Source organism: Phyllobates terribilis, unplaced genomic scaffold, assembly GCF_046119375.1.
Source record: "Phyllobates terribilis strain yellow unplaced genomic scaffold, ASM4611937v1 Scaffold_4__5_contigs__length_816908805, whole genome shotgun sequence".
Taxonomy (NCBI): Eukaryota; Metazoa; Chordata; class Amphibia; order Anura; family Dendrobatidae; genus Phyllobates; species Phyllobates terribilis.
In genome coordinates, this window is record NW_027362764.1 from 267,686,289 (window position 1) to 267,701,491 (window position 15,203).

Sequence of the window (15,203 nt, forward strand, 5' to 3'; positions counted from 1 at the left end):
AGGATGGACCTTAGACAAATGGCAGCTGACACACAAAGGGGAAGGGAGGTGGAATGGTAGGTGCTGGTAGGGACGACTGGTATTCAGGCAGGCACATCAGGTGGAGGCAGGAACGGCTGGTATGCAGACAGGCACAGCAGGTGCAGGCAGTTGCTGGAGGGCGTGACTAATATACAGGCAGGCACGCAAGTGCAGGCAGGTATGGCTGGTATACAGACAGGCATGGCAGGTGCAGATACAGTAGATACGAATGGTATACAGACAGCCATAGCAGGTGTAGGCTGAAGCTGGTGGGCACAGCTGATATACAGGTAGGCACTGCAGGTGAAGGCAGGGAATTGCTGGTATAAAGACAGGCAGGTCTAAAATACAGGAACACGCAGGTACTGGCAGGAACAGGCAGGGTCAATCAGGGACAGGCAGGTACTGGCAGGTACAGGCAGGTAGATAGGAGAACTAGCAAGTGTGCAAACAAGGCAGAGTGAACATATTGCTCAGGCACCTCCCAACAGGTGGAGGTACCTTAAATAATAGGTGTTTCCCAACCATTGACTGGGGAAACTTATGGACGGCTTGCACGGTCTCTGTAAGAGACCAGGAGTGCACGCATGTGTGCTCTAAGTACAGTGCCCAGGGATCTGCCAGGAGTGCCTGGGGATATGCCAGAAGTGTGCAGACCCTGGGAGGAAGCAGCAGGATGAGGACATGCGCACTGGGGTCCGGGGCGATGAGTGAGTCGGCGTCCTTGCCGGGGGAGAGTAAGATGGTCAGTGTGCAGGGAGGATGATGCTACACCAGATCACATATTACCAGCACATAGTAACCACCAATACCACCACACCATGACTGAATCACATATTACCACCTCATAGTGACTGAATAATACACACAAGGGACAAATACCCCGACGCCATGCCCAGACCACATATTACCATCAAATAGTGACCGAATAATACCATAGCCAAGGGAGAAATACTGCCACACCATGCCCAGACCACATATTACCATCAAATAGTGACCGAATAATACCATAGCCAAGGGATAAATACTGCCACACCATGACCAGATCACATATTATACCACATAGTGACTGAATAATATCACATACATGGAAAAAATACCGTCAGTGTACAGGTAAGACAGTGATCACCAGTGACATTATACACAGGAGCTCTGTATATAGTGTATAGATAATACAGTGAGCACTGGTGACATTATACACAGGAGCTCTGTATATACTGTTGTGTCAGTGTACAGGTAATACAGTGATTACTGGTAACATTATACACAGGAGCTTTGTATTTTATGTCTAGTGTCCAGGTAATACAGTGATCACCAGTGGCATTATACTCAGGAGCTATGTATATAGTGTATAGGTAATACAGGGATCACCAGTGGCATTATACACAGGAGCTATGTATATAGTGTACAGGTAATACAGTGATCAGCAGTGAAATTATTCACAGGAGCTCTGTATATAGTGTCAGTGTACAGGTAATACAGTGAATACTGGTGACATTATTCACAAGAGCTCTGTATAAAGTATATAGAGTATAGTGTACAGGAAATATAGTGATTACTCATGACATTATACACAGAAACTTTGTATATAGTGTCAGTGTACAGGTAATGCAGTGATCACATTATACACAGGAGCGATGTATATAGTGTCAGTGTACAGGTAATGCAGGGATCACCAGTGACATTATACACAGGAGCGATGTATATAGTGTCAGTGTACAGGTAATACAGTTATCACAGGAGCTCTGTATATTATGTATAGTATCCAGGTAATACAGTGATCTGATCACCATTGATATTATTCACAGGAGCTCTTATATAGTGATAGTGTACAGGTAACACAGGGATCACCAGTGATATTATACACAGGAGCTCTGTATATACTATATAGTGTATAGTGTAAATGTACATGTTAGTGATTACCAGTGACCTCATCCAAGTCCCCATATCTCCCTGATCCTCATCCCCATGCCAAATGTCCTTAACCCAGGTCCCCATATGTCCCTCCATATTAAGCTCTTCTGTAAGAAAATAAAATAAAAAATATTTTTCTTACCTGTCCACGATCCAGCAGCATTCTCTTCCTGCTTCACTGGTGGCGTGAACAGGCCGGTGTATGGCAGTGACGTCCTAAGTCAGTTGTCAGCCCCTGATAGACAGGCGGCTATTTTTATTATTTTTATTATTACGGTGCAGGAAGGGTTTCCTGCACCATAATATATTTCAGGTGAATATACATTCACACTTCTGTTCCAGCTACAAATAAGACAGAAGGTGAGGGACACAGATGTCTTTGTGGTCGCAGTGGGGCTTTTCTTCCCATCAGGACAAGCGACACTAACATGTCCCACTTTGTAACATGAAAAGAATCGGCGTTAACAAAAGAATGTCTGGTCCCAGGGACCCCAAAGAAAGTAGATGTAGAATGCTTTGGTTATCGACTGGCAGAGGAAGAGGAGTCCCCTACTGGGTTGTCTCCCTTCTAGCTAAATCCCTATGGCTTTTGAGTTTCTAGCATCCTGTTGGCAGCATAAGATTCTGCAATTTTTGCTGCCTGATCAGCAGTTTTGGGCTCTCGATCACACACATAAATTGTCGTACTTCAGTGGGACAGAAGTGCAAAAATTGATACTTGACCATAAGATCCTCTATTTCATCAAAGCTGGTAACAGAAAGTCATCAGATCCACTGATGGAACGTTATCCTCAAAGTGCTCATGACATCCGTATAGCTGTTATTTGTTCCCCGCTGTAGATTCTGGAACATTTTCGGACACACTTCTGAGGTGAGGTTGTACTTCCTGACCAAGAGTTCTTTTATTGCATCATAGTCGTCACCTAGCTGTGTTGGAAGGTCAGCAAAAACTTTCAAAGCTTTGCCTTATAACCCTGAAATTAAATACTATGCCCACTGATCAGGGGGCAGATTGTATTGCCTGCAGGATTTTCTGAACCTCAGAAGAAAAGTGTCTAAGTCTCCATCTTTCTCCATCACAGGGAAGTTTTCCTTGGATTTATCTCTTGGGAATGGGTTGAGAACGGTTACCCCTTTGTAATGGGACCATCTTCAGATGGAACTCTCTATCAGCCTGACGATCTGCAGTCTCTCAGCCCGGAGACTAAGTCCCTCAGCTGTAGAATAAGCAGCAGGCACATAATAGCATCACATGCTCCCAGCTGTTGTAAGGCCATTCAGAAATGGTGCTGTTGATGCCCCCAGGAAAAGTTACCTATAGGTGGATGCATGGGTCTGTAAACAGGTACTGTAACAGGCCTCAATAAGAGTCAGCTCTACCTCTCCATTAGCCCGCAAGTCTATTCCCTTGGTATACAGACGAGTGTGTGCTTTTGTGTGTGAGTATGTGCCATTCCGGCTGCCTCCGTCTACTAGAGTGCAGACCTGGTCCTCTCCATATAGCCGCCTAGGTCTCTGGGTTTCAGCTCACAGAATAGTCTAAATCTTCAACTGCTCACTGGATTGTCTGTTTCCTATTAAGAAGGCATCCTGCACTTCCGGCTCCCATAACTGCCCCTTTAAGAAAGCTTCCTGCTCTTCCCACTCACATGACCTTCTGTACCTTTAAGAAGGCCTCCTGCCTTTAACCGGTCACAAGATCGTCCATTCCTTTAAGTAGGTCTCCTGCCTTTAACTGGGCTTTTTCTTTGTCTGGGCCAAGGATTTCATCCTGCTGTTTTCAACTCAAGCCAGTTCAGCTGGCACTGTACGTCTGACCTAACACAGGTCCAGGTGATAACTTAACCTCTGCTCTGACCACAGGACTTTTTATATTTTCTAACTGTGACACAGCTTGTCACATGACCTGGTGTCTCCTGCTACTGCTTCCTACTGGGCAACACACTTTCTAGTTCCTGCTTGCTCTCATTTTGTTCCCTTTCTTATACTCTCCGGTCATTAGATGGCAATATTCATTTATTAAGGCTCCATTCAACTATATAAGTCTTTCACCTCCTTACAGGCTTGTGTGCTTTCAAATGCCAAGGCTGGATTTCAGTTTCAGTCTGGCCTTGCACATAAACAGCACATACAGTATACAACATTATGTGAATGTACTTACACAACTGTGGTAAAAATGCGGCGTTAGGGCTCGCTCATACTGGTGTGTAGCATCTGATGATTCCCTCATGCGAGAGAATTGGATGCTATATGCAAATGACCCTCGGTTCAAACTCTGCTGCGAGAGTGAGCTGAGTGTGATTTTACTGTGCTCCGATTCTCACGCATAAGAGAATCGCAGCACAGATGCGGAGAAGACAGAGAAAGTAATTTATCTCCTCCATTGCCAGCGTCCGCTGTAATCGGACTGCACTTGGATGACATCCAAATGCAGTCTGATGTTTCACATTCAGCCTAAGGCTATGTGCCCACGATGCAGAAATGCTCAGGATTTTTTCCTGAGCATTTCTCCATCTCCCTGGCAGAAAAAAATGCATGTGGATTGTACATGCGTTTTCCTGCCAGGGACGTGCGGAAGTGAAACGTTCTTCACATGCATTTCCGCATGCGGGTTGACAAGCGCTTTCCACGCGATTTTAGCATCACTTGGAAAGTGCTTGTCAACTTGGTCACACTACATAAATCCATGCAAACGGCATGGATTTATATACTGTGACCCGAGAGAATGTCAAAAAATAAGAAAATAAATCTATACTTACCCTCCGATGGCCCCCGCAGTCTTGCTTCACCGTCCCGGCTGCCGGCAGCGGTAGAGAGAAGGACCTGCCGATGTCAGCGTCGCGTGACCCGTCACATGACTCTGACGTCAGCGCAGGTCCTTTATTCCATCGCGAACTGCTGCCAAGCAAGGAGGAGCGCAGCGCGGGCCGCCAGAAGGAAAGTGTATATTTATTTTTTATTTTATTCTTTTTTTTACAGTTTTCAATGCTACCCAGGTCCGGAGGAGAGACTCCTCTTCTCTAGACCTGGGTACCATCCGCACATTAGAACGCATGGAATGCGCATCTACATATACAGTGATGCGTAATCCATGCGTTCTAATGCAAGTCAATGGCGGCGAAAACGCAGCGCTTCCGCAAAATAATTGGTAGAGCTGAGTTTTTTTCCGCAATGATAATCCGCAGGGGAAATTTCCGCAGCATGTGCACAGCACATGCGGATTATCATTGGGGAACATGGCAGGCCTTCTACCATGCGTTTTTTAAGCGTTTCTGCAGCGTTTTTGCTACTGCGGAAACGCTTAAAAAACATATTAGCACACAGCCTTAGTGTTAGGTGTCGGTCTGGGGCTGGATTCAAAATGGGTCCAGGACCTTCTGTGGTCTCCTATTCCAGGCCAGCCAGTGCTGATACTGATCAGCATTGCTGTAAGTCCCAACGCCTAGCTGTTCCACGAGCCCTGCAGATTGTCTCCCAGGCATTTGTGCCCAGCAGTGTTAAGCATAGGCTGCAGAGGAAGACAGGGCTCGTGGAGTCTAAGTCCAGGATTCGCCGCTCTGAGCATGTCCAGGCAGGCCGGGCTCAAAGAGCCATAGCTTTAGCAGGCAGGTAGCTTCGCCTCGCTGACTGGCTCTAACCAGGGGGTTCGCCTTACACCCCGAGCCGCCTGTGAGCTAAATAGAGCGGGTTTGCTCAGTCCGGTAGAAGGCCGGCTGAGTGCTCGATTACCCGGCGGGAATCACCCGCACGCTAGCGCCGTCTCCTATAGCGTAGCGCCTGTACTGAAGACAGGGCTACTGCTCATAGTCCGGTCACACGTCTCCCTGCGGTTCTTGGAGATTGTGTGAACCGCTTTAGCGCCAATCCCCATAGCATAGCGCCTGTATCAAAGACAGGGTTACTGCTGTTCCCACGGACGCACGTCTCCCTGCGGTTCTTGGAGATCGTGCGTACCGTCTTACCCTTCCGTGTGCGTTAACACGAAGGGCTAAGATATTTGTTAGGTGCGTCGCCGGTCGCTCTCTCCTCCGTGCAGTAAACGGGGATAGAGCGTACCGCTATACCCTGTCCGGTGTGTAGTTAAGACGGAAGGGTTTATCTTTTAGTTGTCGTTTGCCTTTCCACCCTGGAAGTGTTCGGCAGCAGTCCTCTAGGCTGCATCGCGGACCCCGGGGTCGGTTGCGTTCCATTAAATAAAGTTGTCTGCAACCACTCCCCCTAACACTTAGACTTGTATCGGTATGTGCCATCTAATTCTTGGATGCACTTCGAATCAGTATGAGAAAATAATCACAGCTCTGCATTGCCCCATAGTATAACATTGGGCTGAGTGCTATCAGATAAAACATCGGATAGCACTCAGCTGTGTTATATTGAAGTCTGAGCGAGCCCTTACTGTGAGTTACACATGACCACAATACTTGATACAGTTGCAATTTTTTTTTTTAAATTAACTACACTGGCACAAGCTGCAGCATCAGAAGGGTGGAGAATGAGCATGGCTGGAAATACTGAATATGTCTCAACTGCTGACAGACACAGACAGAAAAGGGCCCCTATGGAAGAACACTATATGTGCCATTTGCAGCCCAGGAGCTCCTAAAAATGCAAAATTGCACCTGCTTTGAACATATAAATGGGCCCCCTTACCTTTTGGGTCTCTGTGCCACTGCACAGGTTGCACCAATGTAATGTCCGCCCGTGGTCTCAACAGTAATATAGCAAAACTATGAAAGAAAAGTTGTGGAATTATGTGCAGAAATCCCTGCACTTACATGCCTTGGAGTGTTCAAAGATGCTGCAGGCCAGGGTAGCACGTTTAGGCCACCTGAGCCCTCAAATAGCATCCCTATATACAATATGAACCCTCACATAGCATTTCTATATACAGTATGAGCCCCCACACAGCCCCCCTATATACAGAATGAGCCCTCACATAGCCCCTTTATATACAGCATGGGCCCCCACATCACTCTTCTATATAGCGTATGAGCTCCAACATAGCCACTATATAGTGTATGAGCCCCCATATAGCCTCCTATATACAGTATGAGCCCAGACATACAGTAGCTTCCTATAACAGTAGGAGCCCCCACATAGCCTTCTACATACAGAATGAGCTCTTACATGGTCTCCTATATAAAATATGAGCCCCCATACAGCCTACTATGTATAGCATGCGCTCCCACATAGCCTCCGATACACAGGCAAACATCCCATACACATATTAAAAAAGAAAAACATACCTCGCTCCCATTTCCCCGTCACTCTGCTCCGGTCCCTGGGGCTCCACTTTTTCTTGTGGCCAGCGCGTACATGCTGGCGTGATGATGTCAACTTTAACATTGATGGCCTATCCTTGGGATGGATCATCAATGTCTGATCAGTGGGGGTGCGGAGTCTGGAACTGTTCAGTTGCAGAGCTGCACAGCACAACTCCACTAAATGTATAGTGGCTGCAGCTGGGTACTGCATATCCGCCTCTATTTGAATCAATAGTGGGTGGATGTGCAGTACCCAGCCATGGCCACTATTCCATTGATGCTGTGCTGTGCATTTCCGCCAGCATCGGGAACAGCTGATCAGCCAGGTATTGCACCTAAACCGATCAGACATTTATGACCTTTTCCTAAGGATAGGCCATCAATGCTAAAGTCCTGGACAATCCCTTTAACACTCATATGACATGTTGTCATGTTAAAATGCACAAAAGAGGCAGGAGTAATGAGCTGTTTCTCAACCTGTCAGCCTGCACTCTGGTTTAATCCACTGAAGTCTGACATGTCATACACCACTCCTGCTTTTACATAATGCATTTTCATAAGAAAACATCAAATAATGTGTTAAAATATTCATATGTTTGTCCTTTGTGTCACTGGACCACCAGACCACTGTTTCCACCAACAATTTGGTTGACATATTTGCCAATTTGCTGCTTTCAGTTAGGGAGGTGCACAGCCTGTAGATTAGTCCTCACATGCCCCTAAGGTTGATGTTACCCCAATTAAACTTGATGAACAGATATCTTTTTTGCAACTGATGTAACTATTTAATTCCCATTTGATCTTTAGGAGGAGAAGATGGAAGACACCCAAAAAAGAATACTTTTTTGATAATCCCTGGACAATGGGCATAATCCATGTAATCCAATGATGTAGAATCCAGTGTTACTGATATGTTACCTTCTTGCTAATGTGCAGAAAATAGAAGATTGTAACCAAATTATGTGAAACACATATGAAATGCCCTTCAGAATAAAGTTCAATCAGTCAATAATTTAAGAAAAATACAATATGGAAGAAGAAATGAACCAAACATCTTGCTTTATAGACCCTAGTGTTGCATATCCCATTCTGATTACAATGTATATAGTCATTTTTATTGGAGGAATAACAGGAACAAGTCTTATGATCTTCTTGATAATTGGCACAAACAGACTGTCTGTGACAACTACATCAGTCATCAACCTGTTGGTGGTCCATGGTATTTTTCTTATTTCGGTACCTTTTCGCATTGCATACTATGTCCAGAAGAGGTGGAGCTATGGACTTTTCTTCTGCAGAATAGTAAGCGCTATGACACACATCCATATTTATGTTTCTTTTATATTTTACGTCATCATGCTGTCCGTGAGATACATCAGCTTCTTTAAGAAAACAGACAAAATTGAGTTTTACAGGACACTCCACTCATTTGGAGTCAGTGGAGCAACGTGGATCTTTATATCCATTATAATCCTACCCTTGGTTTTCACACAATATGGTAAATCTGCTAACTTCAATGAAACAGAGTGTTTCCAGTTTCAAGATGCATTTCAGAGCCAAGCTGTGATTATAGTGAACTATATCTTCTCTGTCATCATATTCATAGTGGTTTCTTGTCTTTTGGCTGTACAGATATTTATAATTGTTAAGGTCATAAAACAAGTCAAGAGACCTATTCTTGCCTATCAGGAAACCTGGGTCCAACTTAAAAGTCTCTTCTTTGTTTTGGTGATGATAATATGTTTCTTTCCCTTCCATATGTTAAAAATTTACTATGTGTACCATGCAAAGGAATGCTTCTATGTCAATGAAATATGTCTGAGCATAACTGCACTCAGCTGTTTAGATTTTCTTGTCTTTGCAGTAAAAACTTATTACCAAAAGGTTTTGAAGTTTATACCATTTTGGACATGATGAAATTATCTAAGAAGAGTAAACGTGATCTTCTGGTAGACACTGCTGTTTTAGGTCCTGCTGCTATTCTAGTACTTCAGAGTTTACTGTAGCTGCACAAAACCAGAGCCAAGTGTAAAGAAGGCCATCTGACTGCTTATTTCACAAGCCTCCTTCTTTGCCACAGCCAGCGCTTCGACAGAAGGAGGATTTATTGAAATGAGAAATCAGCATCTTTATACATAACTCAGTCAAACACAAAACCAGAAGCCAAGTGGCCAGGATTTAGTCCTGTTGTGGCCACCAAGGATGGAGGCACCTGGTGCAATTGAATTCTATAGTTAGTTATATGCCTTACAGAATGCAAAGGGACATTTTGCTCTCAGCTATCTGCTCAGCTCCTTGTAGGGTTTCAGTGGGCCCCCATTATCTACAGGAGCCCCAGTGCATCTGCACAGGTTGCACATATGATATATCTGCTCCTGAATCTGCTGTAATCTGTATTCCATGGTTTGTATATGTTTGGGTCCTCCAGTGAGGGACAGGTGCTTTGAGAGAATCGAAAATTAACAGCATCTTTCTTACTTAAAAGGTATTTTACAATTGTTTTATTAAAAATTATTATGTCTTTGACACTAAAAAAGTTAACTTTGACTTAGGACTTATATACAGGCTGTATCATGAAGCTTTTTATGGATCTTTAATAGGGCTGCCACAAGTGGAAAACTAAAAATATTGTAGCATGCTTCATCGGACTCTGCATATATGAAGGTATTCTTCCCTAGAAGCATTTCTTCTGGGAAAAAAATACATAGTCTAAATTCAACATGGCCTGTATAATAGAGCACATGGGTTATACTGCTCCATAATAAAAGAGCTGTACAAACTCTATGCCATTGTACATCAGCCCAACGTAACGTAAAAAACTCCCCAGGTCAGCACTTAATCTTCACACTTAAAGAAGCACCCATCCCTTCAAAGTTTTTATTCTCTTAATGTATTACAATCATCATATTATATAGCACTGTGTACTTACAATTGCACACTTTGCCTTTCTACCGAGTTGGTTCTTCTGTTTTCCATTAGGTCTATGACATCACGTGATTAAAAACTGACTAGCTGAATCCTTCTAAGCTCTATGTAGAAACAGGAGGTCAATTTTCACTGCATGAGTCATAATCACTGCAAAAGTCCCTGGCAGGGGGAGGAGCGGAGCAGCTGGATCAGGAGTTGAAGAGAGGACTGATAAATGCAGGGACAAGAGACTTCCTGGTTCTAAATAGAGCAGAGAAAAGAGAAGAATTAACTGGGTAGAAAGGTAAAATGAGCAATTGTAAGTACACAGTGCTGTATAATATTATGATTGCAATATATTAAGAGGATAAAAACTTTGCTTCTTTAAAACTTTTTCTTGCTGGTTTGAGGCGAACGCTAAAAATAAGGGGTCCAATTCATCAAGCAGCTTCTAGCAGAATTCTGGAGGAAAAATGTTGCAAAAGTTTTGCGCAATTGATATCATCACCAACTTTTTAAAATGTGGGTAGAGCTTCACTGCGAGGAGGGGAATATGGCCAATAGTATCCAACAAACTTCACAAGTATTGTAAATTATGTTAGGAATGTTCATACATTTCTGCCTTTGACACATAAGAGTTGAAAGAAGAGCCAAATTCATTAAGAGAGCCATACCTCTTAGTGAATTTAACTCATTGTACTTTATAGTATAGAAAATCTATGCCAATTTTTTATGCGGGCAGGGTCCTCGCTCCTCCTGTACCAGTCGCTGTCACATTGTGTTCAAGATTATTGTAATTGTTCTTGTATTCTACCCCTTTTTCACATGTAAAGCGCCATGGAATAAATGGCGCTATAATAATAAATAATATATATATATATATATGCTAAAGCTTTTTGCTATACTCGGCAAAATGGAAAATCTGCAACAGACACTCCATGTCTGAATTTGGCCTTACACAACACTTATTTATATCAGTTAGTGTATGTGTAATACATGAATGAGAGAAACACTCTTTGTAGCATCTCTCCCAGTGGAGGGTTCCCACTATTACCTTCATGTGCCCTAATAGTGTATATGGGCATAGGTTGTAGAACTTCTAAACCTCTTGAAGGTGTTAACCAGTAATTAAAATATTTTATCTAATAGCAAATAAACGGTATTAAAAATCCGATAAAGCAGTAATTATGGGCCATGTATCCATGACATTCATTCACTGGCCTCAGAATCTTGTGCCATACATACAGACATCACAGTTGATGTCTGCAAAGAGTATGTGGATGTACAAACATGATTGCTGCAATAAAGTAAATAAAGATTCACTGGGAACTCAGGAGCAGCTGGAGATTTAACAAGTGAGTGCTTGTTACATTTATCATTTTATACCATTCTTTGTTAGAAAAAAAAACAAAACATAGATAACGTCCTTAATGTATCAAAGTCTCATGAAATGGTGTTGTAAAACATTTAATTTCTTTGTATACTGTACATAACATTATTTTAGTGTTATGAATATGTTATATTTGGTAATAATAAACGATACACACATATTAAAAGGGTTGTCTGAAATTCTTAAATGGGTAAAATTGTAAGGTTCAAAGTAAAGAGGAATTTTTAATTATATAATATACAGCTTGTTGTCTAGAAAAAAAGAAAAAAAGAGGGTTTTTCCAGCTCACCAATTAGTGAAGATGATATCCCTCCGGCAGTGCAAAAAGAAAGTAGCTGTGTTGGCAGCAGGACAAGACAGGTTCAAGGAGATTATTCAGCAACAGAATCAGGGTTCTGTTGCTGGTATTCTCCTTGAACCTAGCTTCTTGCCTAGGTATCTGGCCATCTTGCACTCTCAGAGTGATCAGTTACCTACGTAGAACTAGGTAGGAAGCAAATGATTCTTGCAAGCTTGAAGATTCTATGCTTTAGAGCCGGCTTGAGCCGCTTCAAAGATGGCCATATTGCTGGATCTGACCAGCCTCAGTCCCCCTGCACTGCTCCTATCCTGCAGAGGCAAAATTGCCTCTGCTACCGTGTTTCCCCGAAAGTAAGGCCCTGTCTTACATTAATTTTACCCCCAAAAGTCCCACCCTGCCTTACTTTCGGGGGGTGCCCTACATTGGCGGACCCCCCCCCCCCCGAAACCCTCCACCCTGCCTTACTTTCGGGGGGGTCTTACTTTCGAGGAAACACGGTATCGTACCGGTACCGTACACACACTGACACATACAGCCCCATACGGCACCCATACACATACCGTACACATACCGTACACACACACACACACACACAGAGAGAGTTTCGGAACTTACCGTTACTTTCCTTCTGTTTCGATCTCCTCTGCGGTGCCGGGCTGACGATTCGGATGCCGGGGAAGCTGGACCAATCGGAGCGAGCCTGTAGGCGGTGACGTCGCAGCTGATTCGGCCAATCAGCTGCGAGCCGGCTGACTGGCCAATCACAGCTCGAGCTGGTGGCCAGCAAGGACTAGGGAGCCTGTGACGAACAGGCTGATCGGCCAATCAGCCTTACATTCCCCGCCCCCCCCCCCGCTACCCTGCCTTACAATCGGGGGGTGCCCTACATTGGCGGACCCCCCCCCCCGAAACCCTCCACCCTGCCTTACTTTCGGGGGGGCCTTACTTTCGGGGAAACACGGTAGTAGCCTAGTAGACTGCTAGCTCTGAAAGAGCAGCATCACTATCCTGCTGGTCCAAACTGTCACTCTTGAGGAGCACCCTGCTCTCAAGCAACCAGAAAGATGAGAGTAGAGGAGCGGTGCGCTCCTGAAGAAACAACATAAGAGAACTCCTTTAAAAACTTGTTGACTATGTACCCACAGCATCTTTTTCACGCAGATTCACCTGGGAAAATTCGGTGGCTGGGCATAGCATTTCACGTGATTAAAACCATGTCCACCTTTGCAACCAATATGTTTTGAGCTAAATTAAAAAAAAAAATGCACAATGAATGCAGAAAGTGCTAGACTAAAATTAGCACAACAGTCAGAAAACACTTAACTCTTTACTGACAGCCAAATGTTCTGATTTTCTTCTACTCCCATTCTTCCAAGAGACCAGTAGCGTAGCTACCGGGGGGCAAAGGGGGCCCACTCGGTGCTACGCTAGTGTAACTGTATCCGGCGTGCGCAGCACGTGTTACACCCACGCTGCTAGGTTCAGGTAGGGGCGAGACAGGTTACATGAATTCTTTGGAATCCTAGGGGAACTGTTACTCAGGGCGACCATAGACCATGTGCTGCAGCTTCTCTCAGGTACACAGGGGTATTGACCCTCAGGCACAGACACGTAGGTTGTTTCACTTGCTGAAGAGACACACTTGACAAGAGTCCTCATAAACGGTAGAACAGTAGCATTTAATAAGAAGCCGCACAGCCAGTGCAAGTTAAGTCTCATGAGCAACAGGCTCCAGTGACAAACAGTACAGTTTCCTTAGCAGCACAGCAGTTCACAGTCTTCCCAGTAGTACAGGACAGCACAGTTCTAATGCAAAGGCACATTAATGAACACAGCATTCTTAACAACACATAGAGATGGAGGAGGGAAGGGAGTTTGCTGAGGGAGATGATCCCTGTGGCACCATTACTTCCAGTCTTTATCTTTCTGCCTAACAATACTCTGCACTGTTACTTCAGGAACTCTACCTGACCTGTGCTTAGCTTCACTCCTGACTTAAATCCTTTTCACTTGCAGGGGCACTTCTGTGAGATACAGAACACACACACCACTTTTCTCTTCGGCTCCAGCCAGACAGTAAACAACTTCCCCACAATCCCCATGGGGCTCTGCTAAAACACTCCCCTTCTCCTGTAACTGTGCTAACCCCTCTAGTTGCTGGATGCATCTGGAACACAACACTTCCTGTCTCATGTGCTTGTGTTACTTCTAATAGTTGCTGAATGCTTTTAAAGCAATAGCAATACTTCTGCATGTCACATACGCCGTATACAGTTATACTCCGGGCAGAGCAGCGAGACTGTGTCCCTGCATTGCCTGGCGGCCGCTATGGGGCCCTTGAGCAGGAGGGGGCCCCCGTGCCAGCAACGGGCCCCCCTCCCATCACAGCTGCACATTTACTGATGAGAGAGGGAGCGCAGCACTCTCTCCCATCAGTCCCCTCTCTGTGACTTACTTCTCTGACATCATAACTTGGCGCCCGGCCCGCTGTGCTGACGATGTGTGCGGGCCGGGTGCTCTGATCCGTGAGGGAACCAGGAGGAGAGGTGAGTACTGTTTATTTATTTTTTTCCGGGTGGGCAGTTGGCATTATATTACAGACTCTGCCTATGGGGAGGTGGGGAGCATTATACTAAAAACTCTGCCTATGGGGAGGGGGGAGCATTATACTCAAGACTCTGTCTATGGGTAGGGGGGGAAGCATTATCCTAAAGACTCTGCCCATGGGGAGCGGGGGCATGATACTAAAGACACTGTCTATGGGGAGGAGGGGGCATGATACTAAAGACTCTGCCTATGGAGAGGAGGGGTGTATTATACTACAGACTCTGCCTATGGGTAGGGGGGAAGCGTTATACTAAAGACTCTGCTTATGGGGAGGGGGGGAGCATTATACTAAAAACTCTGCCTATGGGGAGGGGGGAGCATTATACTAAAGACTCTGCCTATGGGGATGGGGGGAAGCGTTATACTAAAGACTCTGCCTATGGGGAGGGGAGGCATGATACTAAAGACTCTGCCTATGGGGAGGAGGGGTGCATTATACTAAAGACTCTGCCTATGGGGAGGAGGGCATTATAATAAAGACTCTGCATATGAGGAGGGAGGGAAGTGTTATACTAAAGACTATGCCTATGGGGAGGGGGGAGCATTATACTAAAGACTCTGCCTATAGGGAGGGGGGAAGCGTTATACAAAAGACTCTGCCTATGGGGAAGGGGGAGCGTTATACTAAAGACTCTGCCTATGGGGAGGGGGGGAAGCGTTATACTAAAGACTCTGCCTATGGGAAGAGGGAAGCATTATTCTAAAGACTCTGCCTGTGGGGAGGGGGGAAGCATTATACTGCAGACTCTGCCTATGGGGAGGGGGGGAGCATTATACTAAAGACTCTGCCTATGGGGGG

The 15,203-nt window shown here is 44.9% G+C and overlaps 1 protein-coding gene across 3 annotated transcripts in view; it reads left to right on the forward strand.

Moving 5' to 3' along the window:
- The window catches only part of LOC141265316 (probable G-protein coupled receptor 141), a 115,025-nt gene that overhangs the window by 40,090 nt on the left and 59,732 nt on the right, over positions 1 to 15,203 (forward strand). For 2 of the 3 annotated variants that reach the window (XM_073678251.1, XM_073678252.1), the window contains exon 3: positions 8,007 to 11,616. The exons of the other annotated variant lie outside the window; for it this stretch is intronic. In XM_073678251.1, coding sequence (XP_073534352.1) covers positions 8,229 to 9,113 — 885 coding nt within the window. In that variant the 5' untranslated portion in view covers positions 8,007 to 8,228 and the 3' untranslated portion in view covers positions 9,114 to 11,616. Of the gene's footprint in view, positions 1 to 8,006; positions 11,617 to 15,203 lie in introns of those variants that run through there. 3 annotated transcript variants of the gene reach the window in all.